The sequence below is a fragment of the Mustela lutreola genome, chromosome X, assembly GCF_030435805.1.
Source record: "Mustela lutreola isolate mMusLut2 chromosome X, mMusLut2.pri, whole genome shotgun sequence".
Lineage (NCBI taxonomy): Eukaryota > Metazoa > Chordata > Mammalia > Carnivora > Mustelidae > Mustela > Mustela lutreola.
The window spans coordinates 117,255,555-117,273,323 of record NC_081308.1 but is presented as its reverse complement, the minus strand read 5'-3'; the positions used below and the strand labels follow the sequence as shown (position 1 = coordinate 117,273,323).

Sequence of the window (17,769 nt, the reverse complement as noted above, 5' to 3'; positions counted from 1 at the left end):
TGGTGACTTGGCCTGACCCGTGACGCTCCCTGAGCCCCGATTCCTTACCGTTTCTTCCCCTCATAGCCCACCCTTCTCCCCCAAATATCATTTGCTTCAGCCATTCTGAACTCTGTGGGTTCGTGAATGCTTCACGTGGTTTCATACGTGTATGTACCTTTCCATGTGCTCCCTCTGCTCGGATGTCCTTCAGCCCTTTCCTCACCTAACCTCTGCTCCTCTGACAAAACTCAGTAGAGAGGTCACTAAGCTTTCCATGCCCTCAGGCTGAGTTTGGGGCCCTTTGTATGAGCTCCCACAGCCCACTGGGCAACTCTTTCTTTTAGCCCTCCTGAAATACTGTCATGCTTGATTTACATGTTTGTTACTCTGCAGGTCATGGATAGATATTCTGAGGGTAGGAATCGGGCATTACTTATTTCTTTACTGACAGCATGTAGCATAAGGTCTAATCCAAAGAGGTATTCAATAAAACACATCTAAGGGGCCCCTGGATGGCTCAGTCAGTTTACTGTCTGCCTTCAGCTCAGGTCATGATCCCAGGGTCCTGGGATCGAGCCCCAGATCAGGCTCCCTGCTTAGCGGGGAGCCTGCTTCTCCTTCTGCCTCTGCCTGCCACGCCCCTGCTTGTGTGCTCTCTCTTTCTGTCTGTCAAATAAATAAAATCTTTTTAAAAAAATGTAATACATCTGAGCATCAGTGAATGCCTCTCAAATTTAACTGAGGGCCAAAGAAATCTCCATGTTTGCAGATGACATTAAATTCTCTTAGGAGCACAGACTCAGTTCAAGGATTAAACTGAAAGAGGACTTTCCAGTACTGGGCACATAGTAAGTGCTCAGTAAATACCTGATCACTGATAAGTGGAGATAAGTTTAGCCCAGTGGTTAGCACAGTCCTTGGCTCACTGGAGATGCTTGATAAACACTGAACTAACTGGCTCCTGAAATGGGGGAAAGGCCAGAAAGCAAAGTTGAGGCCATACTGTGGAAGGTCTTTATGCTGCAGACATTTTTAACTCATTCATTTCCCTGGTCAAAACTTCCCCGATGTTAATTTGGCAGCAGAAAGGGGGATGAATGAAATGCAGATAGATGGGTAGTAGGGGAGGCTGATTAAGAGGTTAGAAAAGTTAAAAAAAAAAAGGTAGGGGGGTTAAAATAGGAGGCCTTAACTGACTGGATGCAGTAGGAATGGAAAAGGGAGAAGGGAGGTGGGGTTCAGCAGCCCATGCAGAGGTAGGACTAACCTGTCATGGAAACTGATGGGGAATGCTTGAGAAAAAGCAATTAGAAGACTACACCAAAGTTTTAAACCTGTGCAACCTGAAAATGTAGGGGTGTTAATAACATTAAAATGGGAGTCATGGGGTGCCGGGGTGGCTCAGTGTTAAACCTCTGCCTTGGGCTCAGGTCATGATCTCAGGGTCCTGGGATCGAGCCCCGCATCGGGCTCTCTGCTCAGCGGGAATCCTGCTCCCCTCGCCCCACCTGCCTCTCTGCCTGCTTGTGTTCTCTCTGTCCAAAAAATAAATAAATAAAACTTTTTTTTAAAAATGGGAGGCAGGGGGCGCCTGGGTGGCTCAGTGGGTTAAGCCGCTGCCTTCGGCTCAGGTCATGATCTCAGAGTCCTGGGATCGAGTCCCGCATCGGGCTCTCTGCTCGGCGGAGAGCCTGCTTCCCTCTCTCTCTCTCTGCCTGCCTCTCCATCTACTTGTGATTTCTCTCTGTCAAATAAATAAATAAAATCTTTAAAAAAAAATGGGAGGCAGGAGGTACAGCTTGGCTCTGGACTGGTTGGATTTAAGGGACTGGTGGGATATCCAAGTGGAGGGTCTGCAATTCAGGTGTGAAATCAGGATCAGTGAAAGATGTGGGAGCTATATAGGCAATATTGAAGTTATAGGAGTTCATGTGTTCTCCAAAGAACAGAAGGTAGAAAGAGACCCAGCTTTAAGGCAGTGGTATAAGGAATGTCTATATTCAAGAAGTGGGAGGGGGAACCTAGGTAGTTCAGTTGGTTAAGTGTTGTTTAAGCATCAGACTCTTGATCTCAGCTCAGGTCTTGATCTCAGGGTCGTGGGTTCAGGCCCCGCATTGTGTTCCATGCTGGGTGTGGAGCCTGCTTAAAAAAAAAAAAAAAAAAAGTGAGAGGAAGAATAGGTCACAAATATCAGTTGGCGGGATGCCTGGGTGGTTCAGTCAGTTAAACATCCCACTCTGGGTTTTGGCTCAGGTCATGATATTAGGGTCCTGAGATTCAGCCCTGTGTCTGGCCCTCTGCTTAGTAAAGTTGGCCTGGGATTCTCTCTCCCTTTCCCTCTTCATCCTTCCCCCCCACCATGTGCATGCTTGCACATTCTCGCTCCCTCTCTAAAACAAACAAACAAACAACAATAACAACAACAAAAAGCCCCCAGTATTAGTTAGGACACAGTACAGTGCTAGAGTTTTACGTTCACTTCCTGAACTTATCAGCTCAATGTGCTAAAACAGCAAATTAGACTTTTGGTGTCATTTTCAGTGTCAAGGCTACTTGAAATAAATAATCATTTTAGCCCCAGACAAGTAACCTAGGATACTTTGTGCAGATGTGGTAATGAAACCCCAAGAGAGATATTAGTAGATCTAGAAATGGCCCAGAGAAGAGCAATTAAAATAAACAAAGGGGAGAAGCTACTGATGTTTTAAGAAAGACCAAAGGGATAAAGAGCTCCTTTAGTCTGGAAAAATTGCTAGAAGACTCTACAGAAGCAGCAGCAGGAATGATAATGGCTAACATTTACTGAGTACTCACCATGTGAGGTTATTCTTTTTATTTAAGATTTTATTTTTTTGAAGTAATCTCCACCCCCAACATAGGGCTCGAACTCACAACCTGGAGATCAAGAGTCGTATGCTCCACCGACTGAGCCAGCCAGTAGGAGCACCCTTCCTACCCCAAGTGGGATTATTCTAAACAACTTGTATGTGTTGTCTCCCTCAATCCTAAGAACAATCTTACCAGGTAAGTACTATTATTATCTCCACTTTACAGATGAGGAAATTGAGGCACAGTTAAGTTAAATAACTTGCCCAATCTCCCAGATAGTAAAGGAGAAGCCAGGATTCAAACCCCATCTGTTTCTAAAGCATATACTTTTAATCACAGGAGTATAAATCTTTCAGTAAACAAGTCTTCAAAGATATGAATCAAGTAACCACAGTCTTATTTACTGAGATTCAAAACGCGAAGATTCAAAACGCCAGATGCCAAGGGGCCACTTAATACATTAAGAGGGATACAAAGAAAAAAAAAAAAAAAAAAAGAGGGATACATGGTTTCATTGTTTGAACTTCTTACACAAACACACACCATTTTTGTAAAAAAATAAAAAAGAGATGATGCAATTTCAATATAAATGTTGAAAATACTAGTCTACCCAGCAGGTAGTAAAATTCTAGAATTACTTACCCAGGGAGGTTGAAATAAGTATAAATAGTTTGAAGAAAGGTTTAGTACCTACAGTAGATATGTTCCTTTACACATACCTATAACAGCAACGTATTCCTAGGGAAAGTAGGTTTTTGAACTAGGTAGGAAAGGACAGAGCGTGCTGGAAAGAGGGAGAATGTGTGTGGGAAATGGAGGCACAACTGAGTGATGTATGAAGTCACTCGCCTAGTTGGGTGGCATGTAACCAAATTAATTAACTTGAAGATAATTTGGGAATGCAGTGCTTTCTCTATTCAACAGACTATCCTGGGAAGACGTGATGCGCCTTCATAAATAACATCTGGGTTGGAAATGCTTCAGAGATCATTATCCCCGCCTTTAACAAATCCACACCATGTATCCTCTGTGCATATGGAAAATGACTGTTTCTTTAGGAAAACTAAAGGCACTTTTGGGGTCACCTAGGAATTTAAGTGTTCTTTCACATGAAGTTTGACTTCTGTTCTAAAAACTCATGAAAACAGTGCTGCCCCTAGCTGTACCTTGCACCTTTGGAATGAACTCCAACCTAGAAAACAATGTGTGACTGGACCCAAGGTACTTATTTGAATGATACAATCTTTGGTAACTATGACTCTGAATGAATACCTTGGCTTCCCTTCATGTTAAAATCTACAGATGAGACCATTAAAATCCCACTCCCTGAATAGGAGTTAGCCATTTATTTCTAGAAAATGCGAAACTAGCCTAGTTTCTTTTGCATTCTGCACATGGGTAAGATATTCAAAAGAAGAGAATAGGGGCATGTATCTTAGCCTGTAGTGGACAAAACAAAATTCAATGCTTGCCCACTACCCTGATGACTAGGATAATGTATGGTGGCTTATAGAAATACCAGATTTCTTACCGGCTCTCTCTTTTTTCTGTAACCTCATCTTTTCAAAGGAAAGGAACCAGACCTCAGCTCCCTTAAGAAACCTAATGATTTTTCTGCTTTGAATAAATTAATATTAGCAGAGATAATTTAATAAGATATCTGAAAGGCTATTTTAAATTCGACCATTATCAAAGCTAAACCCAAGGGTTAAGACTTTTTTTTTTTTTTCTGGTCAACTACCTTTTCTATTTTGCCACTTCCTGGGGTGAAGGAAGCACTTTCCTGTCAAGTACAGGAAGATTATTTCCTGGTTCTTCCTGATTGTGTGGTTTATAAATACGCCTACATTTGTAAGGAATACATTACACTGTACTTGACACTGATTGAGTACCGTGTCAAATCTTGGCTTAGAGGTGAAAGAATTGGAGTGGGCGCAGAGAAAAATAATGAACATAATATTTGTCCTCTTGGAACTTACATTCCAATGGGGGAAGAGAAAAAGTGAACAATAATAACACAACAAACATAATAAACAGGTAAATTATAGAATATTTCAGAGGGTGATACAGAGATAGAGCAGGCTAAGCGGGCCAGGAATGGTAAGATTGCAAATTTAAAAGGCGTGTCCTTTGAGTGTATGAGAGTTAGCAAACTCTGTTTGAGTATATGAGAGTTAGCAAAATTGATGCAGCTCAAAAGTAGAATCCTGACAGGACTGAGGGCATTTACCTTGTGACATGCTGCTTACAACGCTGTGCCTATGAGTCAGGGGGCACAGGAGGAGTCCGTGCAGAGTTTGGAAAAATGGATGAATTCCGTCTTGGCCATATTAAGTTCGAAGTGCCACAGGATAGAAGTAAGCGATTAGCGGGTCTGGAAATCCAAGTCTGGAGCCAAAGAGAGACATTTGAGATCAAGATATCTCTTCGGAATTACGGTGTTATCGACGGTAGCTGAAGGGGTGGGAATGAAGAGGTAAGCTCGCCAAAGGAGAGCAGAGTGAAAGAAAGGGAGAATCTCACTAACGACTGTGTGCATTTTAGGGGATAGCAGACAAAGACAAATCAAAGAGGGAGAGTACACTTTTTTTCTGATCGGAGACAGACGAGATGGGCTGGCGTTTTGCGTGTCCTTTATTCCTCCCCTTTCATTTCTCCCTAAACTGGCTCTCTTCAGGACAAACCCTCCCGCGTGACACCACACTCCTTCGGACACGAGTCTTTCTTCAAGACCTTTTGAAGGTAAGGAGAAGGGAACTAACTTTTACGGAGCATCCCACGCGTGCCACGTGCTTGGGGTTCCAAATACCGGGTTGTTCTCTTCTACACCCCACCCGCCTCCTCGCTTTCACAACCTTGCCGCCTTCAGCAGTGTGGGCTCCCAGAGGGCTGAAGCACTGGACAGGCCGGCAGAAAACAAAGGACCCAGCTGGAGGGAAAAGCAAAGCAAACAAACAAACCCCCCCAGCGAGGAGTAGAGACCCAGCACCGCCAGCCTTGAACCTCCGCCTCCAGCTCTCCCGGAGCCGCGCCCCTCAGCCCCGCCCGGGCCTCTCCTCAGGCCCCGCCCCTTGCCCCGCGGCCCGCGCTCATTCGCTGGCGCCCTTCCGCTCCGCTTCCCCATAGATCCGCTTTCGCCTCCTTCGGTACGCTCTCCGCTTAGCTCCGCCCCCCACGGAGAGACAGCGCACGCAAGCTCGGCTCGTGGTCACTCGCGGACCTTATTCCGTGTCGCTTTCCCCTTCTTCCCGGCATTCCTGCTTCCGCTTTCTCACGGCTCTTTGGTTTTTCCACCTCTGAGGCACTTCGCGCCCAGGGGTTCAGTGACGTCATCTCTCTGCGCTGCGCGGACACCCGCCAGTGGAAGAAGGAACAGCTCCGCCGCCCTTCGCCTCTTTTGTTGGGCTGCTGCTCCTCCGGAATCATGGCGCCGTCACTGTGGAAGGGGCTGGTGGGCGTCGGCCTCTTTGCCCTAGCCCACGCGGCCTTTTCCGCTGCGCAGCGTAAGTGCCGGGGGGACAGCGACCGCTCCTGTGTGGGACTCCGGGGGCGGTGTGTGGGAGCACCCTGAGGGAGTGTCGGACCGGGTGTCCCAGGAATGGTCATTTGAGCCCTTAGAGTTGGGGGGTGACTTCGAGAAGCGGCGTGGGGCTCCCCGGTGGAAGGCTCGGAGTCTGAGTTTGAGGAGACGGGCACCTGAGAGTGCAGCAGGGGTGGAAGGGGAAGAGGGTGTCTGGGAGACAGGGCTCTGAGCTGACTGCAGGGTGGGCAAAGAGGGAGTCTCTCCGGCTGCGGGGTGACCAGGAAGGCAGTCTTTTGGGGAATGCGGGATAGGTGATGTCAGATCCAGCGTGGGGCTGAGCAGGCAAAGTGTCAGAATGAAGACTTCGGGTGCTCATGGTCCCATGACAACTAGGTGGACAACATCTTGGGCGCTCCTGGCTGTCCAGGTAGAGTGAGAAGTTAAGTGACCTTTGCCTTATGGGGGCACTGTGTTACAGGAGAAAGAGCACTGGACTGGGAGTCTGGAGGACTGGTTCTGAAAAACTTGATTTACCGCTAAATCTGTGTGACCTTGGGCAAGTCATGTCCCTTCTCTGAGACTTCATTGAGGTGGATTTTAATTCCTGCTTTTTCTGTGTCACAGAGTCACTGGGAAGTTTAAAAGAATAAAGTAAAACTACTTTAACGTACACATACTATTGTATCATCAAGAAGAAACTTGGAGTCTAGCAGAGGAGGTATAGCTGCCTTGAGACAGCTGATTTGTTTTTTGTGGTCTTCCTTCTCTACTAGGCCAGGGGTCAGCAAACTGGTGTGTGGGCCAAATGCAGCCTCTCCTGTTTTTGCAGTGAGCTAAGAATGTTTTCACATTTTAATTTGTTGGGGGAAAAAGCAAATGAATATCATTTCATGATCCATGACAATTACATAAAATCCAAGTTTCAGTGTCCATCAATGAAGTTTTCCTGATAGACAGCTACACCATTCATTTAGGTATTGTCTGGCTCCTTTCTAAGTGAGAAGTTGAGTAGTTGACACAGACACAGTATGGCCTGCAGAGCCCAAAATACTTATTATCTGACTCTTTTTTCTTTTTAAGATCTTACCTATCCACCTGACAGAGATCACAAGGTAGGCAGAGAGGCAGGCAGAGAGAGAGAGAAGGAAGCAGGCTTCCTGCTGAGCAGAGAGCCCTACAGTGGGGCTCCATCCCAGGATCCTGGGATCATGACCCAAGCCGAAGGCGGAGGCTTTAACCCACTGAGCCACCCAGGCGTCCCTATTATCTGACTCTAAGGAAAAGTTTGCTAACCTCTGTCTTAGATTGTAGAGCCCACAAGGGCAGCCCATTTTATTCATTGCTGTGATTCCGTGCCTAGCACAATGTTTTCCCACAGTAGGTACTCAATAAATTAGTCAAATGAAGGAAGTGAATTCAAAGTTGAACTTAATTCATTTGCTAGATTACTTTCCATCTTAGGAATAAAGTAGAAAATGAAATGTGAATTCCTTCAAAGCTCTAATTTTTTTCAAGATAAAACCTTTTGTTTATTATGTATAATTAAAATGATCCAGTTATTTTAACTACTTTTTACATACATGTATTGACGTTTGTCTGATCGAAACTCAGCTTTATTTTTTAAATACATTTTTATTTTGAAATTTTGCAGAGAAGTTGCAAAGATAGTACAGTTACTATATACTCCCCACCCAGTGTCCTGCATTGTAACATCTATTACCATGGTATATTGTCACAACTAAGAAACTGATATTGGTATAATACTACTAACTAAAGTCAAACTTTTTTTTGGGTTTTACCAGTTTTTCCAATAAAGTCTTCTGTTCCAGAAATCAAGCAGGGTATCATGTTACATTTGGTTGTCATGTTTCCCCGGTCTTCTATATTTTGTGACAGTTTCTCCAAATCTCCAGTCTTTAATGATAACAATATTATAGCTAACGCTTATTAAATGCTTACTGTGTGCCAGGCACTGAACTAAGCGCTTTACATGTATTATCTAATTCAGTCCTACCAAAAGCCCTGTGAGGTAGCTGTTGTTATCACTCTTGAAAGATGAAGTTGAGACACGCATAGCTGGGAAATTTGCACAAACTGACAGAGATGATGGTGGGGCCAGGATTCAAAGACAGATAGTTTGACTCTAGAGCCTGTGTGCTACACTGCTTTATGAAATTCAGTTTTGTGTAAGTAGTTGAAACAGCGCTGTGCTTAGGTGCCAGAGGTACAGTGATGCCCTAAGGGAGTTCAAAGTCAAGTGGAATCAATAAATAATCACAATAAAGTGCTATAGATGCTATGCTAAGAGTATGTCAGGATGCATGGAGACAGGCTGGGGATGGGAGGTGGGGGACAGAGGGTTAAGGAAATACCTTAGAGCCTTGCTGCTCAAGGGTGTTCAGCAGACCAGCCTCCAGGGAATTGCCTGGGAGCTTGTTAGAAATGCAGAAACTCAGGTTCCGCCCCAGAGTTTATTGAATCCTAATCTGCATTTTAATAAGATCCCCAGGAGATCTGTCTACACATTCATTTGAGAAACACTACCCTAGAGATCAGGATACTGTGTAGTACTGCGTCATTTTCTACAGTTGGCTTCAGCTGTAAAATTTTACAGTACTTGAGCAAGGAGATGACTGAAGTCCAACCCCTTCATTTTACAGATGAGGAAATGCCTGGTTAGAGGTACTGTTCGAATCAGATTAGGCTGCATGCAAAGAAGAAAGCTGGCTAGGAATTGAACAGACAGTAGGAAGTTAGCCAAACCTATTTTTAGTATTGGATTGATGTTTCTTTTACACCGGTCCTAATGTTAAACCTGTAAGATAAAACTTAGGAATGTCTCTAAACACATTGTCTTTTAAGAGTGGCTGCATGTTCACTCACAGCAATTTGGGTCTTTAAGTCAACAGCATATTGTTAAGTAGGGATTGTGCCAGGTTTTTCTAGAATTAGGATTTTATGTTTTTGTGTTTCTGATGAGATGAGAATGCCTTGTGGCATTTGTCCCTACAGTGGGACCGCTTTATAATGCTCATGTTGGAAAAAGACTAATACTTACCTTTGAAGCTAATTGTGTCATGTCAGATGGTAGCTGCAGATAACACACCTTTGTGCTACGGCAAGCTCACCTTTGCTGGGATGAACTTTGTTATGGCAGAATGGCTACCATGTATCTAATGTAATCTTCCCATTATCCCCCACTTTACTGTTGCAGACAGGCAGTAGAAAGATACTGTATTTCTTTGATTCCAAGATACACTCCCACTCCCACTCCTACATTTCAACAGTCTGAAATTGAGATACATGTTACAATGCACCAGAATGGCTTAAGGTTTGATGAGATAAAGTCAGTGAGTGACAGGAAGTAGAGGAGCTGGCTTTATGATCCCGGCTGATCAGCTTCCAAATCCTGGTCCTTTTCTTTAATACCTTGCTGCTTTCTGAGGCTAAGGCAGCAGCAGAATTATGATTTAATCAGAGAGGCAGAAATTGATGTTCTGGAACTTCTCCTGTTCCACCACTGCCCCAACATACTCTCTCAGGAAAAAGCATGTCTGTACCAATATTACTTGATTCATACTACGTGATGGCGGTGCTGTATCAGAGTTGAGATTTTCTGTAGGATTATTCGTTTTTAAGTAACTGTGATTTCTCTGACCATTTAGTGAAAGAAACTGTTAGTTTCAGAGGATTCTAGTTTTCCCATAGTACCGAAAGAAAAAAAATACGTTTAGGTATTTCTTCCTCTTACTTATTCACCTTTCACTCTTACAGTGTTTTATAAGGTGACAAAGCAGGTCATGATGAAAGTAAAATAGTTCAAGATCGGGCTGACTGGCTTAGGAAATAGAGGTTTTTGAGGAATCCGGGATTAGCATTACTTTATGTAGCATATAAGTCAGCCGTTTCTTTGGTATATTGATTTGCTTGCATTTTAAGAAAGAAAAATGAGCTACAATTTCCTTAATGGTATGCTTCTGGTTTATAGATCGTTCTTATATGCGATTAACAGAAAAGGAAGATGAATCACTGCCAATAGATGTAAGTTGGTCATTTATATTCCGTTAAAATATATTTTAAAAATTAGCCACATCGCTTATAATAATTTTTTGCTGGTTCTTGTTCTCTTAAAAAATTTCCAGACATGAAGTAACATCTGTTCACTACTTTACTATTTGTCACTCATTGTAAACCCAAAGATTTGGAAACAAAAGATTTCTGTTTGGTTTCTAGACCTATAGTTTAAGTAGTCATTCTAGAAGTTGTTCTGTTCATAGTCTGAGATGGACTTAAAAAGTTGATTATTTGACTTTATTTTACTTAGCAAAGTTCCTTTTTATGTAAAGTCTAAGAACAAGCAAAACTAAACATTGTTTATGGACATATATGTAGGTGACAAAAGTAAAGAAAAACAAGGAAGTTTTTTTTTTTTTAAGCTGAAATGACTGTGAACTTCACTCATCATTTTGTTTATCTCGAATGGATTTTAAGTGACAAAATAGTAACTTCTTTATAACAGAATCAAGCATAAGTGTAAAAAGTAAAACTGACCCCATAAAATAAAAAATGACAAGTGACCTCACTGCTCAGCAGTTCTGCTGCTACTCCCACCAGTTTGGAGCATGTCAGTAGTTCAGCTCACCCCCTGTGCATAAACAGCAGTCTTTATTTACATTATGTATAGTTTCACCTAATCAAAAGAGTTTTTCTTTTAAAAAGTTATCTACATGTATATATGTATAGTTTTATAATTAGCCTTTTATGACTTAACATTATTTATCTTGACATAACTTCATGATAACTCACAGATTTGCCACATTCTTGTTCACGGTGCCTGTGATTGCATTATATGAAATAGGTCTTGGTACACTGGTGGTGGGAATGTGTAAGCTGGTATAACATGTGACGTTAGTTTTAATTTAGAAAGTTAGAGTAATAGCTTGTGGCTAATTTTGACTATAGTTGTCTGTAGTAAAAGTTATGATGGGCGGGACTATTAAGCCACTCTCCTATCACCTTTGCAGTGTGGTAGGTTACCCCCCACACACCACACACATATCCATTTATAACTATTATTTTTAAAAGATTTTATTTATTTCAGAGAGAGAGAGCACAAGCAGGGGGAGCAGCAGGCAGAGCAGGCAGAGGGAGAAGCAGACTCCCCGCTGAGCAGGGAGCTCCATGTGGGACTTGATCCCAGGACCCTGGGATCATGACCTGAGCCAAACGTAGATGCTTAACCGGCTGAGCCACCCAGGTGTCCCTCATTTATATCTGTTTAATATAGCTTGCTTCTGTTTACAAATTGGGAAATTTGAAAAATACAGAAAAATCACAATCAAAATCAAATGTGCCTGTCTATAATCCCAAGTTGGTTAATATCAAATATTGCAAGTTTTTGCTTGCACAACCTCTTTGGAAGACATTTTGGTATTACCTAATGAAGTTGAACATGGGTATACCCTCCCCCAGTGATTCTACTCCCATGTGCCAGGAGACCTACTGCAGGATATCTATATTGTCATTGTAAAAGTAACACACAGAAAACAGCCCACAGAGCCATCAGCAGTGGAATAAATAAATTGTGGTATTTTCATATAATCAAATATAAAACGCAGTAAAAGTGAATGACTGCAAGGATATACTACAACAGGGATGAATCTCCCAAAATATTCAAAAATGGGGAAAAGTAAGCAATACACATTTTAGAGGTACATACATAGCTGGTAAAATTATAAAGAAAAGCCTTAAAGAATTGATTAATATGCAGTTCAGTACAGTAGTTAACTTTGAGGGGGTTGGTGAAGGATATAATTGGAGAGGGACACGTGGGACTTGAAACGTACTGGTAGTTTTATTTTTTAAGCTGGGTGGTGGGTCCAGGGGTATTCTTTTTCATACTCAATGATATTTAACAATAATACATTAACAAATTCTTAGTTGCTCTTGGAAGCAGGTAACAGTTGGTAAATGAGTTCTGAATAGCTTAGTACCTGTTTGCTATTGGAGCAAAACCTAGAAGTATTTTTCCACTGATACACAGAATTTATGGAAGAGTTTATTGTGTCTGAGTTCAGATTATTTAAAGCGAGAACTAACTCCTTGATAGGATCTGGGAGAAATACCTGTCAGAGGCTAAAAAGAGATGGAGGGAAAATTGTAAATTTTTATGACAATATTTTTATGTTATTTGATAATCTCAATCTTTATACTCACAGATAGTTCTTCAGACACTTCTGGCCTTTGCAGTTACCTGTTATGGTATAGTTCATATTGCAGGAGAATTTAAAGACATGGATGCCACTTCAGAACTAAAAAATAAGTAAGTCTTTCCCTTTTCATAGGCATTTCGATTCATAAGGGTTTTATTTCATTTATGTAATTTCAAGTGTATGTTTTCTGGTACATAAAAGTTGATTTTGCTTTTACATTTTGATGGTGGAGTTTGTGTGAATAATGAGGTCAAAATATCGAGGCAGTGCTTGATATGACAGAAAAATGGAAGTTGAATGACAGATGATTGACATTAGACTCAGAGGTCATGTTATATTTGCTTAAAATTATTTATTGGTTAGATGGGTGGAAGGGAATAGGTAAATAGGAAGATACTCCCTCAGAAATGTTTTCCTGTCATCCGTTCTTTTTTCCTTCCCTCCCCTCCCACACCCTTCCATTTTTCCCTCTTTTTATCTGCATGTCCCAGCTTAGTCTTTGGGAAAATAGGGGTTTTTGGTCCATTTTCTCTATCACTTGAGCCTAGACTGTGACCTAAACTGCTCTCTGGCCCTTTCCTATTCTTGGATTACAATATATTTGTTATTCTGTTTTCTGTTTTCTCTTGTGCTGCTTCTAAGCTATTTTCTTGAACCTGTCTTGCTTTTCTTTTCCGTATTTCCTACTTTCATAAAGTTATTCTTTAGCTTTGTTCAATTCCATCTCTGGACTTTACCTACCTTCTTGAGCCTGGCAGTTTTAACCCTTTGCAGTGTGTCCTCAGAAGGGTTCACAATAAACATTTATTTGTTAGAGGAAACTCACCCCCTTGGTACTTTTACTTTTCAGTTTACATTTTAGATAGTTACATGTCAGGCTTCCTGTTATATGTGGGAGTATGCTTGGAATTTTAGGTGGGCTGGCTTTGAGATTGGAGTTTTTATCAAGCCAGAGTTCTCTTTTTTGCAGGAAAATAGTGTTTAAACAAACCAGTACTAAAAGCCATACACTTAGGTGTTTGTGAACTTTTTTCGACTATACATAGCTCACTGGGAAAGAAGAAAGGATACTCTACTATCACCACCCACTATAGTTCTTACAAAGAGTCTACCAAGAATCATAGGCAAAGGGCCAGGAAAGAAAGAAGTAAAACAGAATGGCATTAAGTAGGTGGTAGCAAAATATATAAATTTAGTAGGTGGTAGCAAAATATATGAGTTTGGACAACAGTAGGTACAGAAGGGCCAAAACGAGGTTTTTTTGTTGTTGTACTTGAAAGATTCTTGGAAACAGATCTGTGAAATGATCGTATTGCTTGAATAGTGAGGGCCAAATGAAAATAATCAAGGGTACAATCTATGTACTGTTTTTTTTTTTTAAAGACTATTTGGCATGGGCTAGTTAGTGTTAAGATTTACAGAAGTGATTAAAGCTGAGCGATTATTTGTGTTATAGTCATAGGCACCTTGGAAGGAGTGGCTGAAAGATTTGAGAGCTTTATGTTGCTTTTCCAGGTTTCTTATTTTCCTTATACAGAAACAAACAAACAAACACGAGACACAGTATGATCGCTATGTGTCGCCTGATCTCATGGATTTAAACTTAGTTAGGACTATAACCCATAGCAAATTCATAATTCGTCAGAAGCCTGCTTGTTTTCAAATAGGCTTTTGTACAGGTGTATCTAAAGTGGATGCTTTTTTTTTTCTTTTAAGGACATTTGACACATTAAGGAATCACCCATCATTTTATGTATTTAATCATCGTGGTCGAGTACTGTTCCGGCCTTCGGATACAGCAAACTCTTCAAATCAAGATGCATTGTCCTCGAACACATCATTGAAGTTACGAAAACTTGAATCACTGCGTCGTTAAGATTTTTACAAATTATCATAACAGGACAGGACACAGAGCTGGAATATTGGAGTTTGGGGTATAAAACACTCCCCCCATCATCAGTATTTATATTATATTGATCTTTCAGACCTAATTAAAAAAAGTCTATGGCCCTTGTTCGTACACTGTCAATCAAATCATTAATGGAGTATAAGTTATCTGTGAAATGAGTCTGATCTTTCATAGAGAGAATTCTTTTTTCCATTTAAAACAAACCCTATCTTTTGTAAAAGTCACTGTTTTGAGCACATTTCTTTGAAAAAATGTTGATGATTTTGTAATTATTTATTTTCTTAGATTTCTTTTGCACTTGAGTTTTTAGGATCCTTTTGGAAATAATGTGACTACTGCATTTTGCAGCATGAATGAAAGTTAAAAAGTCTTTGGTTTTTAACAACAAATGGACTTCTCTAAAGAGACCAAAATGGTGGCTTATCAGTTTTTCTTATGATCCCTAAAAAATGGCTCTGCTTCAGCAGCTGCTTGCCAGTTTTCAATTTCTCATGACTTCTTGCCCCACCCCCACTCCCATATACCTTCTAACATCGGCTGTCTTGTTTCATCACTTCTCTGGGGTTCTGTGTGCAGTGAGTAATTCTTGTGTCAGAAATTCTTTGTCATAAATATATTTAACAAATTCAACTTGGTATAAAGCTACTTGTGTTCTCTTCATTTCTCTGTCAGAAATTTCCCCAATTGATTAAGTAGTTAAGGACTAGTTGAAGATAGACCACAAGACCCTTCATGATTTCATGAATTATCTTGCCTGTGTAGAATAGTAATCACTGAAGAAAACTGATTACTTGTCATCAGCCAGTTTAACTTATTCAAAGTCTCTGTTATTTTATTGCATACTAAACTCGCAAATTAGTAAAACTAAAGGAAACTTCTCATCAAAGGTAGGCTTCAAAGGCATTGGGACAAATATGTTTTAAATATTTGGAACTAGTATCTTCAATGAAAAGCCATTAATGTCATTTAAGAAACTGTTTTATAGCTTTGGATTCATTAGCCGGCTTAGAGTTTTGCCATCTTTGTTGGATGCTGCCGAAGATGAGGATGAGGAGACAGAGTAGACTTTTTTTTTTTTTTTTTTAAAGAAACAGTAATTTTGGCTTTGGAAATTTGGCTAGCCCTTTGATCTGCAGGGAGCTGAACGCTTCTTTGTAGAGAAGGCTGCTTTTGTTGAACTGTGCAGGTATGAAAACATTGCTTTCTTTGAATTGTGTAGGTGCAAAGGGAATAACTATGCAGACTTGAAAAGCAATACTCTTTCTGCAAGAGTCGTAAGATGCCCTTCTGCTTGATGGCATTTTTCCCATTAGAAATGGACCTCCGCTCTTCTATTCTGCTGGGTAACACATAGCCTCAAGGCATGAGACTCTTTTGTCCTTGAGCTTTTACTGTTGATTAGTTTTGTTTTGCCAACCCAATCTGTGGAACACTGACTCTGCTCTCTATGGAGAACAAAGTTAGAAATCTGCTGATTAGCCTAAGATAATTTAGAAATGAGTTAAAAATGGAATTCAGGGGTTAATGTGATGATAATTAAATCAAAATATTGTATGAGAAACAAGCTCCTCCCATCAGGCTTGCCTGCCATTTCCTCAGGTATGACTTGATTCGAAAGAGCCTCTTCTCTTTGGGGGCTGCCTTCCTTTTTTTATTATCCACATACCTTCAGTGCAGCCATTTAAAGGGTGCAGTTCAGTGGTTTTGTCATATATTTGTGAAATGATGCAACCACTACCACAATGCATTTTAGGACATTTCTATCACCCCTAAAAGAAACCCTGTACCCTTTAGCGGGGGGCCTCTCCTATCCCCCTGCCCCAGTGCCTCCCAGCCCTGGGCAGCCACTAAACTACTTTTTGCCTCTATCGATTCACCTGTTCTGGTCATTTATTATGAATGGATTCGTACAATATCTGATCTTTAGTGACTGGCTTCCCAAGTATAGTTTTGTGTTCTGTGTGGAGTGAGAACTTCTCCCCTTGAGAACTGGGATCGCTGAGGAAGGAAGTGGTTTGTCAAATCAGTAGATGGGGAGTAGGGAGGGCCAGACACTTAACCGCGTTTCTTCATCAATCTTAGGCTGAATGGTTTTCCCTTGTAACCAAGCACTCACGATATACTACTTTTTATAATATTTTGCCTAGTCTCTAGAATAGATATGGAAATCTTTGCCTGCCCAGTCAGGAAAGTCCCAGTAAAAATGATGCCTGAGGATTTGGCAGATAATTGACATAGTTTTCAGGTGCGTCTAACTTTGCTAGTAGCTTGTATACCTCGGGCCAGGTGAGCTTCCCAAATTTCTTCTTCAGTTTCCTCCAGTGAATTTCTGTTTTCTTTTTCCAATATGTACCATAGAACTAAAGGTGATTTGGGTGCATCATAACAGTGCTAAATGGATTAAATTCAGAATTTTATTTATAATGCTTTGAGACAGTCCATGACTACCTAGAGTAGTTTCCCACCCGCCCCCCCCAAAAATGTAGTGATGTGAGCTAGTTAAGCCTGCAGTTGACTGCCATTTTAGTGACATTCAGAAGTGTGCACTCTTGGACGGCTCTCTAAAATGTAGGAAGAGACTTTTTAATATCTAGGGAACCAGCCAAATGCTATGGGCTAGTGGCCCAGCCACAGAAAATGCAGATCGGCGGATTGGAGACCATGATGCTCTGTAACTCCCTAATGATTGTTTCCTAAGCACTGTGGCTTATTTTTGAGTGGCATGACAGCATCTTCCTAGTTGTATGTGGCCTGTTTCCATGATGTATTGAGTAGTGTTGTTTGTTGTGAACATCGATGCCTGTAACACCAAGCTAAACACCTTCTTTTGGATATGTTTCCTCTCTTTAAATGGCCTTGCCCTGTCCAATAAATAAATGATTGTCTCACCCTGTTTTTGGTAGTGGTTTTTGTTTTTGTTTTTGTTTTTTAAATCTCATTTTCTTCTGCTTCTCTGTCCCCAGAAAAATGTAAGAGGTAATTTTATGACTGTATTTTTTTCCAGTGTGATGCTGTTCTACTAAATTCAATGGATACTTTACTTTTTATTGTACGTGTAAAGTCGAATTACAATTTTATGGGTTTTTTTTAGAGTTGAAATAGAATGTGTAATCTCATTTATATTTATAAATTATCAAAGGACCTTTGGGGTATAAGAATTTCAGTCCTTGAGTGGCAGTGCCCAATCATTCCATCACAAATTTGTTATAACTTTACACTTAACGGGAAATCATTATGATTAAAAGCATCAGCGGGCAAATCCAGAGTCTGATGAAAACCCAAGGGGAAGTTCTGGTTTGTAAAACTTGGCACCT

The 17,769-nt window shown here is 41.0% G+C and overlaps 1 protein-coding gene and 1 long non-coding RNA gene across 4 annotated transcripts; one reads left to right on the top strand and one right to left on the bottom strand.

Annotated features, from left to right (window-relative positions):
* Positions 1-1,951: 1,951 nt before the first annotated feature.
* On the bottom strand, positions 1,952-5,846 carry LOC131821494 (uncharacterized). Of its 3 annotated transcripts, XR_009349926.1 has the most exons (4): positions 5,574-5,846; positions 5,042-5,199; positions 2,797-2,877; positions 1,952-2,121 (listed from the first exon to the last, which is right to left on the bottom strand). It is a non-coding gene; the product is annotated as an uncharacterized LOC131821494 (long non-coding RNA). The 3 variants fall into 3 exon arrangements; XR_009349925.1 differs by lacking the exon at positions 2,797-2,877 and having other exon boundaries at positions 1,952-2,124; XR_009349924.1 differs by lacking the exon at positions 2,797-2,877.
* A 127-nt stretch (positions 5,847-5,973) lies between these two features.
* Positions 5,974-17,350, top strand: MMGT1 (membrane magnesium transporter 1). The gene is made up of 4 exons (XM_059157637.1): positions 5,974-6,314; positions 10,323-10,375; positions 12,553-12,656; positions 14,263-17,350. The coding sequence occupies exons 1-4, from the start codon at positions 6,236-6,238 to the stop codon at positions 14,420-14,422; spliced, it is 396 nt and encodes a 131-aa protein (XP_059013620.1). The 5' UTR covers positions 5,974-6,235; the 3' UTR covers positions 14,423-17,350.
* The last annotated feature ends 419 nt before the right edge of the window (positions 17,351-17,769 follow it).